Below are 25,118 nucleotides of genomic sequence, written 5' to 3'. Positions count from 1 at the left end.
CTACTATGTTCTGCTTTCTGTCGCGTTATGTGTGACACTGTAATATGGTGATTCTGGTAAATGCCAGGGTGGACATCCAGTGGACGACTGTGCGTAGGTTTGACCATCAGTGTTACTTTACTGCAAACGTCTTGAAGAATGAAGTCGACAAAGGAACTCGCCAGGTTAGTCATTGCTTTTGTTGTTTGTGTTGTTACGTAATGCGAAACTGTAGTACCGGTCACAGTCCCTGAGGGTACAGAAGCTAAAATAAGCAGTATGCTTAGTAGTAGTGTTACTGTGAATCCAAAAAAAAATATTAATGAAAAATAAACAGTCTATGATTTATATGTAAATTAATTCACAATTATTGTAAATTTCAGGCAGCTTGGTATTTTACGCAAGCGTACTACTGGTTCTCAAGTTGACAAAGCTATCAAAAGAGCCAAGAATACTAGTAAGTTTTATGACTAACATCATACTAACATGGTTTGAACTTAGGTAGTCTATGGATGGACGTTCATGAGTATTCTAGCCGTACCAATTTAAAATTCTGAAGGGTTTGTTCTGGCAATAAACGTCTTTAGGATTCACAACTTATTAAAGTAATACAATTGCACTTTAAAATGTCTTCATCGTCATGATATCATAGCCCCTCCTACTTTTACGAACACGCACTGTGACAATGGAACTTGAAGCCTTCCCTAACCAGGTGTGGAAGGACTGTGAATTACGTTGCCACGGTGATAACCACGATGCATGTGTGCTTAGGATGCTATCAAGCTTGCTACGGTCAACAATAAAAAAAAATATTCACTGCACGGCGATCACACATGTACTCGCATAAATGCTGCTATTGATACGTAAATAGTAAAGATAAAAAATTTGAGATGATGCATCACTGCATGCGAAAACCTGATGACTGACCACAGCCAATTGTAACACCAAATTAAACTGCTACCGGTATATATCAACTAGTGTACATTTCCTAATGTGTACAAAAGGCCGGTTAGACAAGAAAAGTCGGAACTTGTATTAACTAAAATAAATGATTTTAGTCATTTGTTCTCATACTGTTAGCATGACTGTAAAGGCCAGATTTAGTAGTCACGTTGAAAAATTTAGTTTTATAGAAAACAAAAATTGGCACGATTTAGCTATGGGCGCATGGGCAACCAGATATGGCATGAATTTACCATTTTCTTAAACAACTGTAAAAAAAAGTCCTAAAGAAGCCAGTAAATTAATTCGTACTGAGTCACATGCAACATTATTCATCCATCATCGGCAACTCTCGAGAGTCTGGTTCAAGGAGTTTCTTTCCTGTTCCATCTATCGTACCTACACACGAATTGGTGACGTCACAAAATACATGACCTTCAATCGGCGGCATTTCCTCGGTATATACGAATTGGTATATACAAATTACAATAAAGATACTTAAGACATTACACATAAGGTAAAACAATTCACGTGACAATATAATGATAATAACGGTAATAAATCCTAGCTTAACAGTTGAACAGAACGCTCATATAGTCAGTCGGGTGACGCCGAGGTCACGCACTGTGTTGCAAAATGGCCGTGTGGTTGAAACTGGGTCATGGCGTGACGGGTGAGGAAGACATCATTAAACACTCTAAAAATCACAATAAAACGGGGAAGTGGTTGCATATTACGGCGTAGCCAACATGGGAAATAAAAAAACACACAATACAAACGACATGGGTTCGAATCACACTAGATACACACTCACCAGAACCAAAGCAATTAGAAACCAGCAATCGTTAGAAAAATGAACACCACTTAACGACCAACGCCGTGGCGTGGTACACAAGCGTGCCATCAAAATAAAACAAAATTAGCTTGAAAAGACAGTGGGTTCGAGTCCCACTCAGAGCTACCGTAAAAACGTAAATCAAATAAACTGAAATCTCTCAAACCGTAAACAAGTAAACAAAGAACGTCGCGAAAAAATAATAAACCTCACAAAACTCCACCATACAAAACTGAATGAATAAATAATAAAATAACTTGCGTCTTAAACTGGTCGACGCGCAATTTTTTCAACAGTTTCCAGATTGTGACAACAGATAAACAAGACCCAAGTCAAGGTAAGTTTTGTTAAAGTGTCGATGACGTTCCCTATATTACGAAAACAATTCAGGCAACAGACGAATATCTTCTGTGGTGTTGTGGAATTTATACTGTGTCTGCGGAATTGTTGATTGAGGGTTCGAAGCCAGCAGTTAACATTTTGTTAGAAAGTTTCACAATTAAATCAAATATCCAATGATACCAGTATATTTATTTCATTATTTTAACAACTTTCAATGGTGGAAGTTGGTCAAACACGAGTTCTTACACTTAAATAAGTATCAAATATTTGTCGACACATTCATTCTCTCAATTTAACAACCTTGTAGAGGTGAAAATTAATTAAACAACAGGTATTTTCTCACAAATATAATGGTCAATATTTGTCCATACATTCATTCTGTCAATTTAAGAACTTGTAATTGTTGGAATTAATCAAATGAGAGTTGTCTACACCAAAATAAGTTTCAAATACTTGTCCATTCATTTATTCTCTCAATTTAACAACTTGTAATGGTGTAAAATTATTAAATGAGAGTTGTCTACACCAAAATAAGTCTCAAATATTTGTCCACACATTTATTCTCTCAATTTAACAATTTGTAATTTGTGGAAGTAAATTAAATGTGACCTTTCTACACCAAAATTAGTCTAAAATATTTGTCCACACATTTATTCTCTCAATTTAACAACTTGTAATGGTGTAAAATAATTAAACGAGAGCTGTCTACACCAAAATAAGTCTAAAATATTTGTCTGCACATTTATTCTCTCAATTTAACAACTTGTAATTGTGGGAATTAATCAAACGAGAGCTGTCTACACCAAAATATATCTAAAATATTTGTCCGCACACTTATTCTCTCAATTTAACAACTCGTAATGGTGTAAAATAATTAAACGAGAGTTGTCTACACCAAAATTAATCCCAAATATTTGTCCACACATTTATTGTCACAATTTAACCACTTGTTAATAGTGGAAATTACTTAAACGCGACTTGTTTAATCAGTTGACATCAATGCAACTTACCCGCAGACAGTGCACAACAGAGTATCATTATTGAGCAAATATAAACAGGAACGTGTCTTGGCATTAGGTTTAGGGTCGGGTCAGGTATGGGCAACGGAATTATTAACAGGAACGTGTCTTGGCATTAGGGTTAGGGTCGGGTCAGGTATGGACAACGCAAATGGCAAACACCCAATTGGCAAAATGTACACTAACGGGTTATGCCATGTATATAGTTTACACAAGTAAAAACACAAAATTGCCAATTTTTTGGACAATTGTAACTCAATAATAGAAATATGTTATATTTCTATATATATACACACTATATAGTTTTATCAAATGCAAACACATCCAGTCAATCCATTGTGGTCTTGTGGGTCAGTTGTCTACACAGTGATCAGGAGGACCCGGGTTCAATTCCCATGCCTGCTAGTCTTTTTTCGCAAACACTAATTTGCAATAAAGCTAAATATGAAAACAAATCATTCATTTGCATGACTATCCATATGGTTCAGTGGATATGTACAATGTAGGCAATGTGAGAGATTGCTGGTTCGAATCCAGTACGGTTAGTACGATTTTTAAATGCTAGTGAAAACATTGATCCTATAAGTAGGACTTAAATCCTATCATTTGTGTGAAGACACTCGTGGTACAGTGGACAATACAGTGTGCTGGGAACTCAAAGATTGCAAGTTCGAATCACGGACAGGACACTCCTACAAGACAAGATATGAAAGAAAAAACCCATAAACAGCAACTTCTGTATATCAGAAAAACAAAACACAAGAAACTACCTCACATGGAAGCCAGTCGATGTACGAACACAGTTGACAGCTGCAGGTCACGTGCAACAACAGACACTAGGATCAATGCTGCTCTCCAAATGGGTCCCTTCTTTTGTATTGACCCCCTAAGGATTGCTAACCCCCTTTCTAACTCTTCCCCCAAAAATAATATATCGCCCCTTTTAGAATGTATTGACCCACAAACTAATGAATATTCATGAGCACGGAAACTGCTACGTCATGAATAAATTAGCATAATTAAAAAAAAATTGCATAAAGTGTAGGTACTCCTTCTGTAGTCCTGTCGTAAAAAATACTAAACACTGTATTCATTTTATTAAAACATGACTAGGGAAGTTTCTGGCTCATAGTCATACTCTCTGGCGTTTTTCATTTCTTCGTTGAATCCGCTATGTGTTAGTGATAATGAAAAAAAACATTAGGAACTGTGTAAATGTTTTTGGAGATTAGATAACGCAACCTGTTTAAGTGGCCCAACGTCACGTTAGATTGATTGACAGTAGTTAATTATTCAAGCTTAGTAATGCATCCCTTTTTGACTCCCGTGTGCGAAGCACAAAAAGGGAGTCTTTGCAGTTAGTGTGTCTGTCTGTCTGTGTGTGTGTCTGTCTGTCTGTGTGTGTGTCTGTTCCATCGATATCTCAAGAACCAATGTTCGGATTTCAATGAAACTTGGTATATAGCTTGTCTGGGGCAATGCGCAGATTTGATTAGTTTTTGGTTGACATCCATGCATATTAATGAGCTCATCTGCATAATAATGTGTGAATTTTAAGCTATTTCAGTTATATCTCAAGAAGCATTAAAACGATTTTTATGTAACTTGGTAAGAATGTTACTAATGATTGGCTGCTGCAATTCATTGTTGTATTTTACATTTTAATTAAAATTTAGTATTTTTTATGTATTTTTTTATTATTTTTTTTAAAAGTTTTTTATGCCCAATTGCATGAATACAACTAATAGGAATCGGTGAGTAGACTAATTTGCATAATGATGCGCATGCGTATTCTATTTCTTATGACCAGCAATTTATGATGGTGTCAGTCATTTTGTTATTTTCAGTGTGTTGTACAAAAACGAAGCAAGCGCTCGGGAGATGAAATGTATCAGTTTACATTATGAAAAGGTCTAAGAAATTACATTATGATTTTTTATTATCGTATACATAAATAAATAAGTAATTGAACAAATGTATAACCTCAATGACTGTGAAACGAATTACTGTGCAAGCTAGTTTACATTCACGTGTGGTGTACAATTACACTCAAGCCACGGAACATTGAACCCTGTTTGAGCCCAGTCAAGAAAATAATGAATTTGAGATTCATCATCGCCAAAACCATGGCAGTGTTGAAGATATGAAAATGGTTGGTAGGTTCGATTTCATGGTAAAATGTTGTGTAAATTCGTTGTACTTGTGAATCCTGATTTATCATCGTATTATTGAACGTGAGAACAAATATGGTGACCTCCAGCATCAATGTAGTTGTATCAAGTCGCTGCCGTAAGGAGATATTTCCTTTGTATCGCTTACCAACATTGTATTGTACTTCTTTCCTTTATTTTCCTTTACACATTTGGAAACTTGCATGGTGCACTTTCACCCCCACCTTCCCCAAATTACGAAGCTATCAAGTCGATTAGTAGGTATAGGATGTCTATGTGTGTTGATGACTACTACGTTGTGTATGGGCTTCTCGTACGTAAAATGGGGCACATTCCCAGTAAAAAAATATCTATTTACACAGAGCTGACAAAATTCGCCTACATGTGTAAATATATGTTGGGATTTGGAGAAAAAAATTCGTAAAACATGCCAAATTTACCATGACAGGAGTGATCAATTTTGGTGCCGATTGTTGGTGGGCTGATCAGCATGTCGGATTATTTCTGAGAAAGTTCTTCGTGTGGGAAATCACAAAATCATTAGCACTAAGTAAGCTGGTTTACCTTATTTTTGTGTCAGAGTACCCTGCACAAATGACATGAATCGACATGCGATGATTACCAAAACAATTTGACAATCGGTGTCTCATTTGTTTACCGCCCCCTCAACACGGTGATTTGTTATGACGGTGATTTGTTATGAGGGGTATTTTTTCCCGGCCCTTTTCGTCGGAAATTACGAATTCATTGGCTCTAATATATCCTAGTTTACTTCAGTTGTTTCATCCGATTATTCTGTACATTGATTTTACCTAGCAAAGGAAACAATCGGTGTCTGGCTTTGTTATATTTACACTATTGCAACACCTTATGTGGGCCCCCAGCGTGAGCTTCGTGTTTCACTATTCTTTTCATTGAATATATTACACGGCACGATATCCCTCAAATCGGAAGGCACATTTATTGCTCGAGTTACTGTTCCTATTAAGTTAAGCCATGGAGCAAAAAAGAAAATATGGTTAAGCTGAATACCATGCTTCATGTGGAATGTATAGACCGTGATGTCGGCGTTAACTACTGGATGCATAGTGGAAACCACTGGGGCAATGCCACGCTGACCGGCGTCTCCTGCCTGGTAAAAAAAAAACATGCGGGCTGCAGGGTTTTAAGCCATCGTAGATGTTTTCGAAACGAAAATTAGCGAATAGGTTTTGTTTTGAGCCACTTAAAATGTCCTGTGTGTATTTTTGGTTGATACTCATCGCGTGCGACGTGCCCCAGATAGTGTCAATTTATACGCAGTATCAAATGAGACGCGTTGGGGATTACTTTGAATTTTATGTACCGAGAAGTACGTTTGCCGTAAATTATTATTATTTGTTATGGTTCTGAGCTGTACGATGGTTGTAATTTTACCATGTCGATTTTTGGGATATATGAACCAATCCAAAAGATTGTGATGCCTTCCTTATTAATATACGTAACTGAAAATAAATAAATATAATATTTATTGAAACACATATTGATATTAAGATAGTGGTTTGAATTTTAGATATTTAGATTGTTTGTCAGAAATTTACATAGTTGTTTTTGCTACTTTACGTTTTCTGTGTTAACTAAATTTCTAAAATATGTTTAAATGCCCTACAAGTTATTTTGGGCATTTATTTGTTTACTATTTTCGTTGCATTTCATTTTCCCCAATGTTTTATGAATTATTTCAGTTTTCTTTTTAATGTTTTGTATAGACTTTTTATGCATATTTTTAAGTAGGCTTATTGTAGGTATACAATGTCTATTTGTGTAGATGACTACTGGTGCCTCCTTATTTAATAGATTATTCATAATTTGTTTATCATTTTCAAATATTCCCGAATATTAGATCATGATCCCTATTCCCTCAGCACACGGGAGTTCTTTCTAAGCTTTCTTTGATTCCAGTTTGTGTTTTTGACGTTTATCCGACAAAATCCCAACTCGTAAACTATTTACATGTACCGGTATTGTCATAAATGCTACATAAATATTCATAGTCGAGAATTTCGAGAAAACGCGTCATTATCGGAGCTTGTCTGAAGCTGTTTACTTCAGCGTGACTTTCAAGGAAATAATAAGCGTACTTATAGTATACCTGGGCCTTTAAATCCAACATTAAGGAGCTCTTACTGGAACAGTAATGCCCTTAACACTAATGCTCATGTCATAATTGCTCCATATTTTGCGATATTTTTTTATTTTCCGCACAAGTGCAAAAATTTGTCAAATGAAAAGATTTTTAAGTGACAAAGTTGTGATTCGCATACATCAATGTAGTCACATTATTCATTTTTGAACCCACCATACACTATATCCGAACAGTTCGATACCCGTGAATGACGTATTTGCAGTGCCCTCGCATGGCAGTATGGAACATTTGAGGGAACTCATTAAACCTGCCATTGCACAGCGCCCTCTGTTGGCAAATTGATTAAAACTGCAAATTTGTTCATCAAATATTTTAGCTAAAAAAAAAATAAACAATTAAAAACAATTTGAAAAAAAAAAAATATTCTTTTTTTTTCAAGGCTATTATCATCAAAAATTTCACCTGCTGACCAATTTAGCAGGGAAATCCCTACAGGCTTTGGTAGGCTGCAAGGGTTATGGTATGTCCGTGTCATTCTACAAGAAAATCCTGTGAGGTGTCAATTCAGTACATTCATCCATGTAAAACTGCATACAGTGATTTCACATTTACTATATTTTCTCTATTTGTAGCGCATTCACATACATGTACATAAATGACAGTGGAGTGTCAATGGTAAAAATAAATCTTATTTTAATAAGCTTGCCACCATACAATAAATGCAATTTTTGGTTCTGTATGATTCTGTCAGAGCTTCTAATACTAATTTGGAAAACATTTTATATATTCAATTAGTTCAAGACTCTTATATATTTTTTTCTGTGATAATAACAAATTATTTTTTGAAAATATACCACAAATTTGTGCAATACAAAATTTAATATTTGGCTGACATATTTTACCCCACTTATTGATGTTTGATAATTAAAATACATGTTTTTGTTACTTATTTTGTGTAGATCAGATATTTTCCTATTTAATTGTGATTGACTTTGAGTCTACATGCTGGCGTGATAGAAAAACAACCATGCAAGAAGTTAGTAAGTATAATATTTTTACAATATCCATCATTGTTTTAATTGTGTTTTCAAGTAAATCATGAATACTGTGTCAATTGTTAGTCTGATTATTATCGTCTATTTGACTTGTTTTACATCAGTAATCTAAAGGACATGTAGCTGGAACTCAACACCTCATAGCCTAAATATATGTACATATGATAACACTCTACACTGGTAGCCTAGCAGGCTTACTTTGTATAAACTTTTGGAACAATAGAAACTCTGCATGATTTTCTGTTAGAGAATTACAGTGTTGTGCAGCATGAGGCCGATAGAACATAGAGTAATACTCTGTTAAATGCCAAATACGGAAAGTGATTTGTTATATAGAGTTTTATTGCATCAACTTATTAATTGCTTTGATGTAACATATTTAATTTTGCATGTACCGTTTAAAAGATGTTATTCGTAAATGGCCAAGGGGGTTTCTAGCGGGTGAGAGCCGTCATTGTGTCCAATGTTCAGCTGACATATGTAACCATGGTAATATAAACATTTGACGTGATAACGAAAGAGAATGGAACACTATGTGATGGACAAAAACAATCACCAGACAAAATTGTTTTCTATACTTTGCATGCAATCTACCAAAAATTAGCAAAAGTAATACACCAACATACAGTTTTCAGTGAAAATATTCTACAATACACATAAAAAAAATGACATAATATTCCTGTTTTCATTCATTTAGTTGAGTTTCCTGCTGTCTTATTGAATACTAAGACTGGTGATATAGAATCTGAGTTTCATCATTATGTACAACCACAAGAATGTCCAAGACTAAGTGAATTCTGTACAGAGTTAACCGGTATATCACAGGTACATGTAATGCAGTCATTCTGAACAGGAGATATCAGAACAGAATAGTACATAACATTTAAGGCAGATTTTCTTTTTTACCATGTATGGTTTTATTTTATGCTCTTGCTTACGAAATCAAGTAATGACTATGTGGTCTCCTAAATGAATTTGACACACTAAAAGGGAGATTTTTAAGCCATTACTGGTACTGGTAATCAATGCGAGTACCAGTAGTGTAATTAAAGTGTAAGGTGCTGTTAGTTTTACTCTTAACCTTCATTTCAAATAACGTTCTATTTCTTTTGGCATCCATTTCTGAGTCATGTGGATAGGGAAAACTTTAAAAAGACGCTATTTTTATAAACTTGTCTTGATTAAAGTTTGTGTGAATGAACTTCATTTCACAAGATGCAGTTGCATAATGGTATGGTATGGTATATACACTTTATATGACAAACAATTCCTCAAATTGATTCTTGATAATTCATGTTTCTCAGCTGCAATTACCGGTACATAGTTTTCTAGCTTCCCACACTCATGTTTCTCAGCTGCAATTACATAGTTTTCTAGCTTCCCACACTCGTGTTTCTCAGCTGTAATTACATAGTTTTCTAGCTTCCCACACTCATGTTTCTCAGCTGCAATTACATAGTTTTCTAGCTTCCCACACTCATGTTTTTCAGCTGTAATTACATAGTTTTCTAGCTTCCCACACTCATGTTTCTCAGCTGTAATTACATAGTTTTCTAGCTTCCCACACTCATGTTTCTCAGCTGTAATTACATAGTTTTCTAGCTTCCCACACTCATGTTTCTCAGCTGTAATTACATAGTTTTCTAGCTTCCCACACTCATGTTTCTCAGCTGCAATTACAGTTTTCTAGCTTCCCACACTCGTGTTTCTCAGCTGTAATTACATAGTTTTCTAGCTTCCCATACTCATGTTTTTCAGCTGCAATTACATAGTTTTCTAGCTTCCCACACTCGTGTTTCTCAGCTGCAATTACATAGTTTTCTAGCTTCCCACACTCATGTTTTTCAGCTGCAATTACATAGTTTTCTAGCTTCCCACACTCGTGTTTCTCAGCTGTAATTACATAGTTTTCTAGCTTCCCACACTCGTGTTTCTCAGCTGTAATTACATAGTTTTCTAGCTTCCCACACTCATGTTTCTCAGCTGTAATTACATAGTTTTCTAGCTTCCCACACTCATGTTTCTCAGCTGTAATTGCATAGTTTTCTAGCTTCCCACACTCATGTTTTTCAGCTGTAATTACATAGTTTTCTAGCTTCCCACACTCATGTTTCTCAGCTGTAATTACATAGTTTTCTAGCTTCCCACACTCATGTTTCTCAGCTGCAATTACATAGTTTTCTAGCTTCCCACACTCATGTTTTTCAGCTGTAATTACATAGTTTTCTAGCTTCCCACACTCATGTTTCTCAGCTGTAATTACATAGTTTTCTAGCTTCCCACACTCATGTTTCTCAGCTGCAATTACATAGTTTTCTAGCTTCCCACACTCATGTTTCTCAGCTGTAATTACATAGTTTTCTAGCTTCCCACACTCATGTTTCTCAGCTGCAATTACAGTTTTCTAGCTTCCCACACTCGTGTTTCTCAGCTGTAATTACATAGTTTTCTAGCTTCCCACACTCATGTTTCTCAGCTGTAATTACATAGTTTTCTAGCTTCCCACACTCATGTTTCTCAGCTGTAATTGCATAGTTTTCTAGCTTCCCACACTCATGTTTCTCAGCTGTAATTACATAGTTTTCTAGCTTCCCACACTCGTGTTTCTCAGCTGCAATTACATAGTTTTCTAGCTTCCCACACTCATGTTTCTCAGCTGCAATTACATAGTTTTCTAGCTTCCCACACTCATGTTTTTCAGCTGTAATTACATAGTTTTCTAGCTTCCCACACTCATGTTTCTCAGCTGTAATTACATAGTTTTCTAGCTTCCCACACTCATGTTTCTCAGCTGCAATTACATAGTTTTCTAGCTTCCCACACTCATGTTTTTCAGCTGTAATTACATAGTTTTCTAGCTTCCCACACTCGTGTTTCTCAGCTGTAATTACATAGTTTTCTAGCTTCCCACACTCGTGTTTCTCAGCTGCAATTACATAGTTTTCTAGCTTCCCACACTCATGTTTTTCAGCTGCAATTACATAGTTTTCTAGCTTCCCACACTCGTGTTTCTCAGCTGTAATTACATAGTTTTCTAGCTTCCCACACTCGTGTTTCTCAGCTGTAATTACATAGTTTTCTAGCTTCCCACACTCATGTTTCTCAGCTGTAATTACATAGTTTTCTAGCTTCCCACACTCATGTTTCTCAGCTGTAATTACATAGTTTTCTAGCTTCCCACACTCATGTTTCTCAGCTGTAATTACATAGTTTTCTAGCTTCCCACACTCATGTTTCTCAGCTGTAATTACATAGTTTTCTAGCTTCCCACACTCTTGTTTCTCAGCTGTAATTACATAGTTTTCTAGCTTCCCACACTCATGTTTCTCAGCTGTAATTACATAGTTTTCTAGCTTCCCATACTCGTGTTTCTCAGCTGCAATTACATAGTTTTCTAGCTTCCCACACTCATGTTTCTCAGCTGTAATTACATAGTTTTCTAGCTTCCCACACTCGTGTTTCTCAGCTGCAATTACATAGTTTTCTAGCTTCCCACACTCATTTCGCTATCTTTTAAAACCTGATTCATATATGCCGCAGACTTCTTCCGGGTTGCATGTCTTTGTTCTTTTGACTTTTTATATTTCTGTCCTATCCTCGCCAGTTGCTGTAAAGGTTAGGCATGTGCAATTAGAATTACATAGCATCTGTTTGTAGTTTTGGGAATTACATTCACCTGTTAATACATACTATCTTACTTACAGGAACAAGTAGATGATGGTATACCACTACATGTATGTTTGAGTCAGTTTATGAGATGGCTCCGAAAACTAACAGATGAGAGGAATATTGCATATCACCATGGAGACAATAGCAAAAGTCTGTGTACATTTGTTACCTGGTCAGGTATGTATGAATACAATCCATTTACTGAAAAATACTTTATTTTAACTTTCGCTGAAAGGCGTTTTAGAAGGTTTTGCATGGAATTTATTTTCACTGATTTTTGATTAGTTGAATGTAATGGATTTTATTTTCAATGAATCATTTCGTCAGCGAAAATAGTGAAAATTAATTCCAAGCGAAAATAAGGTATTTTACAGTAGTGTTATATTATGTTAAATCATGATGACCTATCGGTAAGTCTTTCCCAGTTCACCTGAAAGGATTCTCTAAGAGACCCCTGTGAGGGCGCCTGACTTATGAATAGGGTCTGTATTCACTGAGATAATAATATTGAAACTTTAGTTAAATTTGTAGAATTATTAGCGAAAAATTATCTGGCAATAACAGTACACAACCTTAGTAGGGGGGGGGGGTACCTGGTACAGATTACAGAAAATAAAAAAGGCACTTTACGTGCCATTTTCAGTAAAAAATAGGTTTTTACTCTTTACAGATAAAGCAAATTCCTAATTACCTTTTACATTTTTATACTATATTTTGTAATTTGTATTTAAGAATCAAAATTGGAAATTGCGTATGAATTACGACATTTAATGTGAAACATATTTTGTATGCTTACAAAAAATAAGATCTTTGTACAAATTACGAACAAATAAAATAGCTGATTACATTTTACACCTTGCCCCATCTATGATTTTATGTTTTTTTATTTATTTAAATTACATTATTATGCAAAATAAAAAAAAATGGATTACAGCTTACGAAAATACCCCTTGCCCAACCCTCTTAGTACAACTTAAGAATTGTACATTCCAAGTTTGTTGCTAAATGAGTAGTATACTGTGTATGCTTTAACACTTATCTTGTTCAGCCCTCATGTACTTTACATTGACTGACCAGGTAACGGTTTAAGATTTAATCTTGATTAAAAAAAAAATACAGTGACCCCTCGCTAAGTCGTGCCTCGGTAAGTCACGCTTCGGCTAAGTCGTGGGTACTTGGATGGCTCCCAAAATTTCTATTTCGTCTTGACGGCAACTTTTGAAGTACAACGACTAATGTTTTGTTGCATAAAGAGACAACTTAACACCTACTGTCCGTCAATGACGGCGACCTTACTCAAGGTGTCAAAAGGGGTGTCGATAAAGAACGGTCTGCCGGAACTCCACTCTCTGGTCCCATCACCCAAAGCACGGATCGTCGTCGAACAAGTTTATAATTGCGATGAAACTGGTTTATTTTGGAAGCTGTTACCGTCAAAGTCGCAAGCAACAGCAAACGACCCACATAATATCAGACACATACAAACTAAACAATGCATCACTGCAATGTTTACAGCAAACATAATCATGATCGATTCTTATTTGAATACTGCTTGACACATGTGATGATACGACATACAATTTGTAAATATGTTTCTAACCTTTCAATTAACTTGTGTATTAATAATCATGTTGTGTTTTAATAAAGAAGACACACTATAAATACACCCATGGGTTTATACATGTTTTCAATGCACGACCCCCCTCTTTCACGAAGACCCTCAGTAAATCGCGACCCTCGATAGATCGTGGTTTTTGCTTGGATCCCGACACCCGGGACTTAGCAAGGTGCCACTGTAATTTTCATTTTATTGATCTCCCAAAACTAAGGGTACAATACAAAACTAGTAATACTACTTTTTAGCTCATCTTTATTGGTCTACTATTGTGTTTTCGTTAAGCAGCCTTTGCTATCATTTCCTGTGTGGCTGTGTGTATGTATGGTCACTCTCATGGTCACTGAATGAGATAAGTAGGTAATTTCTGGTTGAAAGCATGAATCAGGTGTGATTACATAACACACGTACACTGTGACAACACAAACTCGTGATGAGGCTGCAGAAAAACTACCTAAAACTCATATTACTCTCAGACTGTTAAAAGTAGCAACTTGGATGCAATACTTCATTGTATGTTTGGGTCTCAGCTCTAGTAAACATCCTCAGCCCTACAAGCCTGACACATTTACCAGAACCCATACAGGCTATAATTAACATCTTCATCGCTATTGCCATTCTATAACTATCAGTATTCAAACACTGTCAATTACAAATAAATAGTGATGAGTTTTGATCAATCTGCAGATTGGGATCTTGGTGTGTGCCTTCAGTATGAGACAAAAAGAAAACAGTTACGAAAACCTCACGAACTGAACAGTTGGATTGATCTCAGAGCTACTTATAGAGTAAGTATCGTACTTTAAATATGAGAAGTTAAATATGTTTTCAACATGTTTTCAAAAAAGGGTAAAAAAAAGTTCAAGCGCTTTGTCTATTTCAATAAGTGGCAAAGCTATAAATAAAATATCTAGTTGACTGTTTACAGTAGCAATGCCTGAAATATTTGGTTTTGCGCTAATTGTTTAAATGAACTCTACTTGGAAAACTGTGACACTTTGCTGTAAGGAAACTGATTCATATACTCAGAGCTAACCATGTGTGGAAGTAGGTGCAACAAGAAAGAGACATTATACATGTATAATGTGTAACAGTTACCTGTATTTGTATTTTTTAATATCTTTGATTATCTGTGTATCTTACAATTATGATACATTAAGCATCTTTTCTGACTACCGTATTACCCCGGGCACGCGCCCAGGGGCCTAAACATACAAAATCGGGAAAAATTGGGGGTGGGCGCTTACCCGAGGACCCTCCCCCCAAAAAGATTTTAAAAAGTTGCTTTTGTGATCGTATGATAAGGTCAAATAAAGGAATGCTTTCGTACACTTTGTACACGTACTTATTTCTTGATTTATGTGAGGTTTCAATAAACGAGAGCACTCGTGAGAACTGTGGGAACACTAAAACACAGGGTCGAATTTCAAGAATAAAACTTGTTTTATGTCAGCGAATGAAGTTGTATTACTCACTGAAATTGGCTTCAAAGTATGGTAGGTATTGTAATCACTGCACGGTTACTTTCTTAGTAACCGTGATCAGTGCAAGTCGAAACGGCCGGGAAAAACTACCACTTGTAATCCAAGATGGCGATGACCTCATTAGCATAATGCCAAAAAGCCCCGCGTCCATCGCCTGGCGATGCTCTTTCGTTATGGATTCACAGTCAGCGAAGTGCTACGTTTTGAAACCAAAGCTAAGTGTTTCAAACCACTCACCAAGGTATGGATCGTTGCAATATTGGATTCATCGTGAAGGAAGAGAAAGCGGAACGTGTGCGCCAACATGCTGCGTGGTTCATCTTACGTCGTTAAGTTCCAATGAGTTTTTACGTAAAAACACAAACAAAACGGCCCTTTCAGGGCCACCACACATTCCAAAAAGAGAACTACCGTAACAAACACACTATATCCTTTTTGACAAGTAAAACTTTATTGTTGACCCCATTCTTGGCTAAAAATCACTCTGGGCGTTTAACCGAGGATGTCCCCAACATGTAACTTTTGTGAAAACAGGGGGGTGGGCGCTTGCCCAGGGAGGGGCGTGTGCCCGGGGTAATACGGTATATAATGAACCTAGAACAAAGACGATCATATACCTAATCAGCATAGTCAACACTTCTGATAGGAACCTACATATCTCACTGTTTTTGTCAGCAATGTACAACTCTGAATATCGCAGCATTGAATGTATGCCAAATTTATAATGGTTACTTGCACAAGTATCAAGATTTTCTTAAAAATATCTGCAAATTCAAGCACAGACAACTGAAAAAAAACTCCTGCCAATTACGATTTAGTCTTAGAAAATAAGTATTTTCGCTCTCAATTTATTTTCACCATTTTCACTGAAGTGATGGTTGAGTAAAAAAAAAATCCAGTGATTATAACTTTATATAAATACAAATTGAACTCAGTAGCATCCTGAATTAGTATAGCCACCCCTTTATAATTCTCAGTATCTATGTCACTTTGTGAAGGTCTTTAACATATCAACTGCTGCTTTTGATAAGTAGAATGTAATATGTTGGTACAGGTATATCAATGGATTTTATTTTCACTAAATCAATCTTTCAGCGAAAAATAAATTCTAAGTGTAAAATAAAGTATTTTACGGTAATATGTTTGTATTATATTTCAGTCATTTTACAGTAAAAAACCCAATGGTTTAAATGGTGCGTTGCAAGACCTTGGAATTCACTTTGCTGGAAGACAGCACTCTGGTGAGAATACAAATCTAAAAGAAATTCTACAGAAATTGTTGACAAATGATAGATTTACATATTGAATTCTTATTAGGTCTTTTCTCACTTTACTGTTATCCCAATATCGCTGCAATCTATTGAAAGTAAGCCTCCAAGACTGCAACAATTTTATTGGGATTTTTAGGCAAGAGGTTGTAAAGATTTGAAATAGGAAACATTTCTGGTTAGGGAAATGTATCTACATTAATAATAAGTAATTGTATGTTATAGGTTTGGATGATGCCCGGAACACTGCCAAACTAGCTTGGAGGATGATTACAGATGGATGTAATATGAAAATAACCAAATCATTGCCTAATCCTATGGTCAGTACATACGCTGTCATGAAATAACATGTCAAAGCAAGCATGACCCATTACCTTCCTTAGTTGTCATAGTGATGTTATTTTCTAATTGACTGCACATATTTTTAATATTGTATTTATTATGTATTTATAAAAAAAAAGTATCTTTATGTATTCAAATCAATTTTTATAATTGTTATTGTAATTTGTTAATGAATTAATGATTAAACTTCTAAAAAAAACTATATTGTGATATTAATGCATCTACAAATAACATTTGATAAGTGATGTCCAGATATTTAAATATATTATGAGTTCAAGAGAAGACGCAATAAGACAAGTTGGTGAATACAAAATATTTGAAATCAAAAATAACAATAACACTGACATTTTACATGTATTGTACTTAATTACTAACATTTTATTGCTGTCAACCAATGGAAACTATTTCTAAGCATGCAATAAACTAATTATTATTTGATATATTTTTTGTTTTTCAGCATCAGAAACCGAAGAATATTGGGAAAGCGCCCTCAATTCAATCCAGTAAAGTAACTAATAGTCATGTGACTATGGCTCCTCATGTCTGTTTGAATAGTAAAGTGTATTCCATGTCAGCTGGTATCAGAAAATCACTGACAAAGATTAAAATATGCCCAAATTCTGAGAATTACAAACCAGTTTTAGGTTTGGAAGAAATATCCAGCTCCTATGTGGATAACAGAAATGGAGTTGAGTGTGTAGAGCCTAGTGTGACTGTTCAGACCAGGAAAGGAATGCCCACAAATAATGACAGGACTTTAGTGCCGCTGAAAACTACATTGGGACCCAACAATTCAGTTCCACAAACATTGTTTTCAAAGTGTAATGGTAAACTAGATAATCCTACTGTGTCGACAAAGAACGCTGTGAACGCCTGCGAATTGCTGTCTGAGGTGGTCACCACTTCGCAGATGCTACGACGAGATCAAGTTGAATATTCCAACTGTCTCCCAGCAATGGATGGTAAGGTAAAAACTGGAATAGCCTGGTCATCGAGGAGAACAAATTCTAATCACAGCAACAATGTTGTTCCTTCAAAAGATCGTTTCAAGACCCCGACTGTACCATCTAGATTTAAGGTCGAATTAAAAACGCCATTTTCTCGGTTTAGTACACCCGATATGTTAATTGGCAGAATTACACCACCGCTATGTCGCTGTGGACGGCGAGCTAAACGAAGAACTGTCATCAATCCAGGACCTAATCAGGGTAGAGGATTCTTTTCTTGCCATTCTGGACGGACTAATAATGGCAAAGCATGTGCTTTCTTCAAATGGGAAGTTAGTATGTCGCCTTCACTTGTCAGAAAGTCAAAAATGATGACTTAAACCATTTAGTGATTGTACTTTGTAAACTTCGTCTATGATGCCCATTGCTGCATTTTATCAGTGGAGAATGCCATTACAGGCTCTGACAAGTCACAATAATGCTTTTATTTATGCAATGTTCAAAAAGATGTCTAACACACACTCAATGATGAACTTTTCTTTCTGTCTTTGAAATGTACAAAACATGATACACAAAATATGTGACAGTGAAAAAAAAAAAACTTTTATTTAATCCTTGCAATCATACAAGTTTGAAAGAGAAATGAAATGAATGTTTCAAGATTTAAGGTCAACACATCGCTGCCATGGATTGAAATTCTCAGGTGTGTTGTTGCCATAGCAGCCAATGATATATACATAGTTATATAGTACAAATGCAATACAAGATTAATTGGTCCATTTCTTTTTTTGCAATAAAGCGTTCACAAAGCTGAGAATTTGATGCCAATAAATGTTGGTTTTCTGAAAGTTTTTCATACATAATTTGGAAAACATGGCCAATAAATATCACTGTTGTAAAAATGACCCCTGATGTGTTGGTGTTCTTAGTATGGTGGATGGGTATGAACACTCACAAATCTGTTTAATTTGTACACTGCCATTGGTGTAGTACAGAAGTGAGATATGGCATGGTACATTCAATGCACTGCCAGTGGGTACCTTGTATCTGTGGTTGGTGGTACACTCAATGCACTGCCATTGGGTGCCTTCCATCAGTGTGGTGCGTGGTACACTCAATGTACTGCCATTGGGTGCTTTGTATCAGTGTGGTTGGTGGTACACAATGTACTGCCACTGGGTACCTTTGTATCAGTGTGGTTGGTGGTACACAATGTGATTGATGGTACACAATGTACTGCCACTGGGTACCTTGTATCAGTGTGGTTGGTGGTACACAATGTACTGCCACTGGGTGCCTTGTATCAGTGTGGTTGGTGGTACACAATGTACTGCCACTGGGTGCCTTGTATCAGTGTGGTTTATGGTACACAATGTACTGCCACTGGGTGCTTTGTATCAGTGTGGTTGGTGGTACACAATGTACTGCCACTGGGTGCCTTGTATCAGTGTGGTTGGTGGTACACTCAAAGCACTGCCATTGGGTGCCTTGTATCAGTGTGGTTGATGGTACACAATGTACTGCCACTGGGTACCTTGTATCAGTGTGGTTGGTGGTACACAATGTGGTTGGTGGTACACATTGTACTGCCACTGGGTACCTTGTATCAGTGTGGTTGGTGGTACACAATGTACTGCCACTGGGTGCTGTGTATCAGTGTGGTTTGTGGTACACAATGTACTGCCATTGGGTGCCTTGTATCAGTGTGGTTGATGGTACACAATGTACTGCCACTGGGTGCCTTGTATCAGTGTGGTTGGTGGTACACTCAAAGCACTGCCATTGGGTGCCTTGTATCAGTGTGGTTGGTGGTACACAATGTGGTTGATGGTACACAATGTACTGCCACTGGGTACCTTGTATCAGTGTGGCTTATGGTACACAATGTACTGCCAGTGGGTACCTTGTATCAGTGTGGTTGGTGGTACACAATGTACTGCCACTGGGTACCTTGTATCAGTGTGATTGATGGTACACAATGTACTGCCACTGGGTACCTTGTATTAGTGTGGTTGGTGGTACACAATGTACTGCCACTGGGTGCCGTGTATCAGTGTGGTTTGTGGTACACAATGTACTGCCATTGGGTGCCTTGTATCAGTGTGGTTGGTGGTACACAATGTACTGCCACTGGGTGCCTTGTATCAGTGTGGTTGGTGGTACACAATGTACTGCCACTGGGTGCCTTGTATCAGTGTGATTGATGGTACACAATGTACTGCCACTGGGTGCCTTGTATCAGTGTGGTTGGTGGTACACAATGTACTGCCACTGGGTGCCTTGTATCAGTGTGGTTGGTGGTACACTCAAAGCACTGCCATTGGGTGCCTTGTATCAGTGTGGTTGTGGTACACAATGTACTGCCACTGGGTGCCTTGTATCAGTGTGGTTGGTGGTACACTCAAAGCACTGCCATTGGGTGCCTTGTATCAGTGTGGTTGTGGTACACAATGTACTGCCACTGGGTGCCTTGTATCAGTGTGGTTGGTGGTACACAATGTACTGCCATTGGGTGCCTTGTATCAGTGTGGTTCGTGGTATACTCAAAGCACTGCCATTGGGTGCCTTGTATCAGTGTGGTTGTGGTACACAATGTACTGCCACTGGGTACCTTGTATCAGTGTGGTTGATGGTACACAATGTACTGCCAGTGGGTACCTTGTATCAGTGTGTTGGTGGTACACAATGTACTGCCACTGGGTGCCTTGTATCAGTGTGGTTGATGGTACACAATATACTGCCAGTGGGTACCTTGTATCAGTGTTGTTGGTGGTACACAATGTACTGCCACTGGGTGCCTTGTATCAGTGTGGTTGGTGGTACACTCAAAGCACTGCCATTGGGTGCCTTGTATCAGTGTGGTTGGTCATACACTCAATGTACTGCCACTGGGTGCTTTGTATCAGTGTGGTTGGTGGTACACAATGTGATTGATGGTACACAATGTACTGCCACTGGGTACCTTGTATCAGTGTGGTTGGTGGTACACAATGTACTGCCACTGGGTGCCTTGTATCAGTGTGGTTGGTGGTACACAATGTACTGCCACTGGGTGCCTTGTATCAGTGTGATTGATGGTACACAATGTACTGCCACTGGGTGCCTTGTATCAGTGTGGTTGGTGGTACACAATGTACTGCCACTGGGTGCCTTGTATCAGTGTGGTTGGTGGTACACTCAAAGCACTGCCATTGGGTGCCTTGTATCAGTGTGGTTGTGGTACACAATGTACTGCCACTGGGTGCCTTGTATCAGTGTGGTTGGTGGTACACTCAAAGCACTGCCATTGGGTGCCTTGTATCAGTGTGGTTGTGGTACACAATGTACTGCCACTGGGTGCCTTGTATCAGTGTGGTTGGTGGTACACAATGTACTGCCATTGGGTGCCTTGTATCAGTGTGGTTCGTGGTATACTCAAAGCACTGCCATTGGGTGCCTTGTATCAGTGTGGTTGTGGTACACAATGTACTGCCACTGGGTACCTTGTATCAGTGTGGTTGATGGTACACAATGTACTGCCAGTGGGTACCTTGTATCAGTGTGTTGGTGGTACACAATGTACTGCCACTGGGTGCCTTGTATCAGTGTGGTTGATGGTACACAATATACTGCCAGTGGGTACCTTGTATCAGTGTTGTTGGTGGTACACAATGTACTGCCACTGGGTGCCTTGTATCAGTGTGGTTGGTGGTACACTCAAAGCACTGCCATTGGGTGCCTTGTATCAGTGTGGTTGGTCATACACTCAATGTACTGCCACTGGGTGCTTTGTATCAGTGTGGTTGGTGGTACACAATGTACTGCCACTGGGTGCCTTGTATCAGTGTGGTTTGTGGTACACAATGTACTGCCACTGGGTGCTTTGTATCAGTGTGGTTGGTGGTACACAATGTACTGCCACTGGGTGCCTTGTATCAGTGTGGTTGATGGTACACAATGTACTGCCACTGGGTGCCTTGTATCAGTGTGGTTGGTGGTACACTCAAAGCACTGCCATTGGGTGCCTTGTATCAGTGTGGTTGGTGGTACACAATGTGGTTGATGGTACACAATGTACTGCCACTGGGTACCTTGTATCAGTGTGGCTTATGGTACACAATGTACTGCCAGTGGGTACCTTGTATCAGTGTGGTTGGTGGTACACAATGTACTGCCACTGGGTACCTTGTATCAGTGTGATTGATGGTACACAATGTACTGCCACTGGGTACCTTGTATTAGTGTGGTTGGTGGTACACAATGTACTGCCACTGGGTGCCGTGTATCAGTGTGGTTTGTGGTACACAATGTACTGCCATTGGGTGCCTTGTATCAGTGTGGTTGGTGGTACACAATGTACTGCCACTGGGTGCCTTGTATCAGTGTGGTTGGTGGTACACAATGTACTGCCACTGGGTGCCTTGTATCAGTGTGATTGATGGTACACAATGTACTGCCACTGGGTGCCTTGTATCAGTGTGGTTGGTGGTACACAATGTACTGCCACTGGGTGCCTTGTATCAGTGTGGTTGGTGGTACACTCAAAGCACTGCCATTGGGTGCCTTGTATCAGTGTGGTTGTGGTACACAATGTACTGCCACTGGGTGCCTTGTATCAGTGTGGTTGGTGGTACACTCAAAGCACTGCCATTGGGTGCCTTGTATCAGTGTGGTTGTGGTACACAATGTACTGCCACTGGGTGCCTTGTATCAGTGTGGTTGGTGGTACACAATGTACTGCCATTGGGTGCCTTGTATCAGTGTGGTTCGTGGTATACTCAAAGCACTGCCATTGGGTGCCTTGTATCAGTGTGGTTGTGGTACACAATGTACTGCCACTGGGTACCTTGTATCAGTGTGGTTGATGGTACACAATGTACTGCCAGTGGGTACCTTGTATCAGTGTGTTGGTGGTACACAATGTACTGCCACTGGGTGCCTTGTATCAGTGTGGTTGATGGTACACAATATACTGCCAGTGGGTACCTTGTATCAGTGTTGTTGGTGGTACACAATGTACTGCCACTGGGTGCCTTGTATCAGTGTGGTTGGTGGTACACTCAAAGCACTGCCATTGGGTGCCTTGTATCAGTGTGGTTGGTCATACACTCAATGTACTGCCACTGGGTGCTTTGTATCAGTGTGGTTGTGGTACACAATGTACTGCCACTGGGTGCTTTGTATCAGTGTGGTTGGTGGTACACAATGTACTGCCATTGGGTGCATTGTATCAGTGTGGTTGGTGGTACACTCAAAGCACTGCCATTGGGTGCATTGTATCAGTGTGGTTGTGGTACACAATGTACTGCCACTGGGTGCCTTGTATCAGTGTGGTTGGTGGTACACAATGTACTGCCACTGGGTGCCTTGTATCAGTGTGGTTGGTGGTACACAATGTACTGCCACTGGGTGCCTTGTATCAGTGTGGTTGGTGGTACACAATGTACTGCCACTGGGTGCCTTGTATCAGTGTGGTTGGTGGTACACAATGTACTGCCATTGGGTGGTACACAATGTACTGCCACTGGGTGCTTTGTATCAGTGTGGTTTGTGGTACACTCAATGCATTGGCATAGTACCCAAGTGATACCATTGCATGGTTGGTGCCTTGTATCAGTGTGGTTGGTGGTACACAATGTACTGCCTTCTGGTACAGACTGGCATCCTATATTGAGTGACACACAACTATTCTGGTGATGAACTAATAATTTTGTGTGCAGACTGAATTGTCACAAAATACCAATCACTAATGTTTGCATAGAAAAACACAATCTCGCACATTTCATATCAGAGTCAGAAGTTACAGTGTAGGATCAAACCCTGAGGACGTAGACATAATAATGGAAGTAGTAATAAAAGTATTATAGTAAGAAGACTCAGAGAAAAGTAGAAGGAAGGAATAATAATAAATCACTACTAAGATCAACCATGTTGCATTATAAAATCCTAGAACAAACACTGGTTTGTTATATCAGAAATCAAAAAATTAAAGTTTCATGTAGGAAATCGCATACAAGATTTAAATATCAACTTCTGTATTAACATTGATATGGAAGTAGATATTGACTCGCTGCGGTTCTACAGGGATTTACACTGGGTTCATGCCAGACTGACATTCATAGCGAAAACATTAAAGGACACGTTTTCTGGTTGTCCCCAGTTTCCGATTCTAAGTCGCATTTCATGAAGGAAGTGAAATCAAAGCAGACAGAAATTCCACATCTCTACCCCTCTATTACTTATTTCACAAACAGCAGATAACAGTTGCTACAATTGGCTTTTTGATATCATAGAGAAAAATAGAAAACATACTTAAGATTAAAATGTTGTGTAATATAGATATTGTAAAACATTATGCTCATTTGCATAGTCAATAAGAATAATTTACAACTATTTTTTTTTATCTTTATCTAGTGCTCCTGAATCAATATTAAAGCAACACAGTCATGACACTGACATGTTTGATATAGAGTAAATGACAATTATTTTTATGAGTAAAATAAGTCCTGTGTTTATGATTCAGCGTACAGTAAATATAAATGGTAGTTTATGTGTGCATATAGTATTTGTTCTATTATGCACTGGCATAAATTAGACGCATTTCTATGGTCAAATTAAGTAATATTTTTATGATTTAGTATACAACAAATGTGATTTTTGTTTTATATATTGGAAATGTACTTCTAATATAGCAAATATGGTAGATTCCATGCAACATATGTAAAATACTTTTACATTGTATTATGATTTGTCATGACTAAAACTGTTTTGTAGCACACATCTAAACGTTCATTTGATAAAATTCTCTAATATACATATACACTGGTTTTAGTACTTAACCTTTATATTCTTCAATATTTCTGGAAATGAACCTTAATTTTGAGGCCAGCAGAGAAAATTTGAGTAAATTTTCACTCAAAAACATTTGTCTATTTTTGTCCGAATCTTCTGAAGGAAAGTGCAGACTATAAATCAGACTATTTTGTGATGAAAAGAGGTAACTGGTGATGAAAAGAGGTAACTGGTGATGAAAAGAGGGAACTGGTGATGAAAAGAGGGAACTGGTGATGAAAAGAGGGAACTGGTGATGAAAAGAGGGAACTGGTGATGAAAAGAGGGAACTGGTGATGAAAAAGTTCAAATACTCACTACATGTACATATTATTATTTTGATGATTACTGTTTTGTGTCCTGCAAACATCATTTTTAGTCTACAGTATGGTGTATCAAACAGCAATATTGAAAAATATATGTTCTTTATGCAACTTTAAACACTTGACAACTGGGGCTTTAAAAATCATACCCTACAGAGATATGTTTATTGCAAAGTCTGGAGTAACATGTGA

General features: G+C 37.8%; 1 protein-coding gene across 1 annotated transcript; it reads left to right on the top strand.

Moving 5' to 3' along the window:
- The first annotated feature begins 56 nt into the window (after positions 1-56).
- On the top strand, positions 57-18,698 carry LOC102802043 (ERI1 exoribonuclease 2-like). Its single transcript, XM_006813341.3, has 9 exons — positions 57-164; positions 363-436; positions 8,373-8,453; positions 9,166-9,293; positions 12,173-12,314; positions 14,440-14,540; positions 16,396-16,477; positions 16,730-16,824; positions 17,304-18,698. Exons 1-9 carry the CDS (start codon positions 139-141, stop codon positions 18,171-18,173), a joined length of 1,599 nt encoding a protein of 532 aa, XP_006813404.1. The 5' UTR covers positions 57-138; the 3' UTR covers positions 18,174-18,698.
- Positions 18,699-25,118: the final 6,420 nt, after the last annotated feature.

This window comes from Saccoglossus kowalevskii, chromosome 8, assembly GCF_978046115.1.
Source record: "Saccoglossus kowalevskii chromosome 8, keSacKowa6.1, whole genome shotgun sequence".
Classification (NCBI taxonomy): Eukaryota; Metazoa; Hemichordata; class Enteropneusta; family Harrimaniidae; genus Saccoglossus; species Saccoglossus kowalevskii.
This window is presented reverse-complemented; position numbering and strand designations above follow the sequence as displayed.

What these genes read in the sequence shown, in the direction of transcription:
- LOC102802043 (XM_006813341.3), top strand. Translation starts at nt 139, where the DNA reads ATGAAGTCGACAAAGGAACTCGCCAG. An exon ending in CAAAAGAGCCAAGAATACTA is followed by an intron (nt 437 to 8,372) that starts GTAAGTTTTATG and finishes TATTTTGTGTAG; the next exon opens with ATCAGATATTTTCCTATTTA. An exon ending in AACAACCATGCAAGAAGTTA is followed by an intron (nt 8,454 to 9,165) that starts GTAAGTATAATA and finishes TCATTCATTTAG; the next exon opens with TTGAGTTTCCTGCTGTCTTA.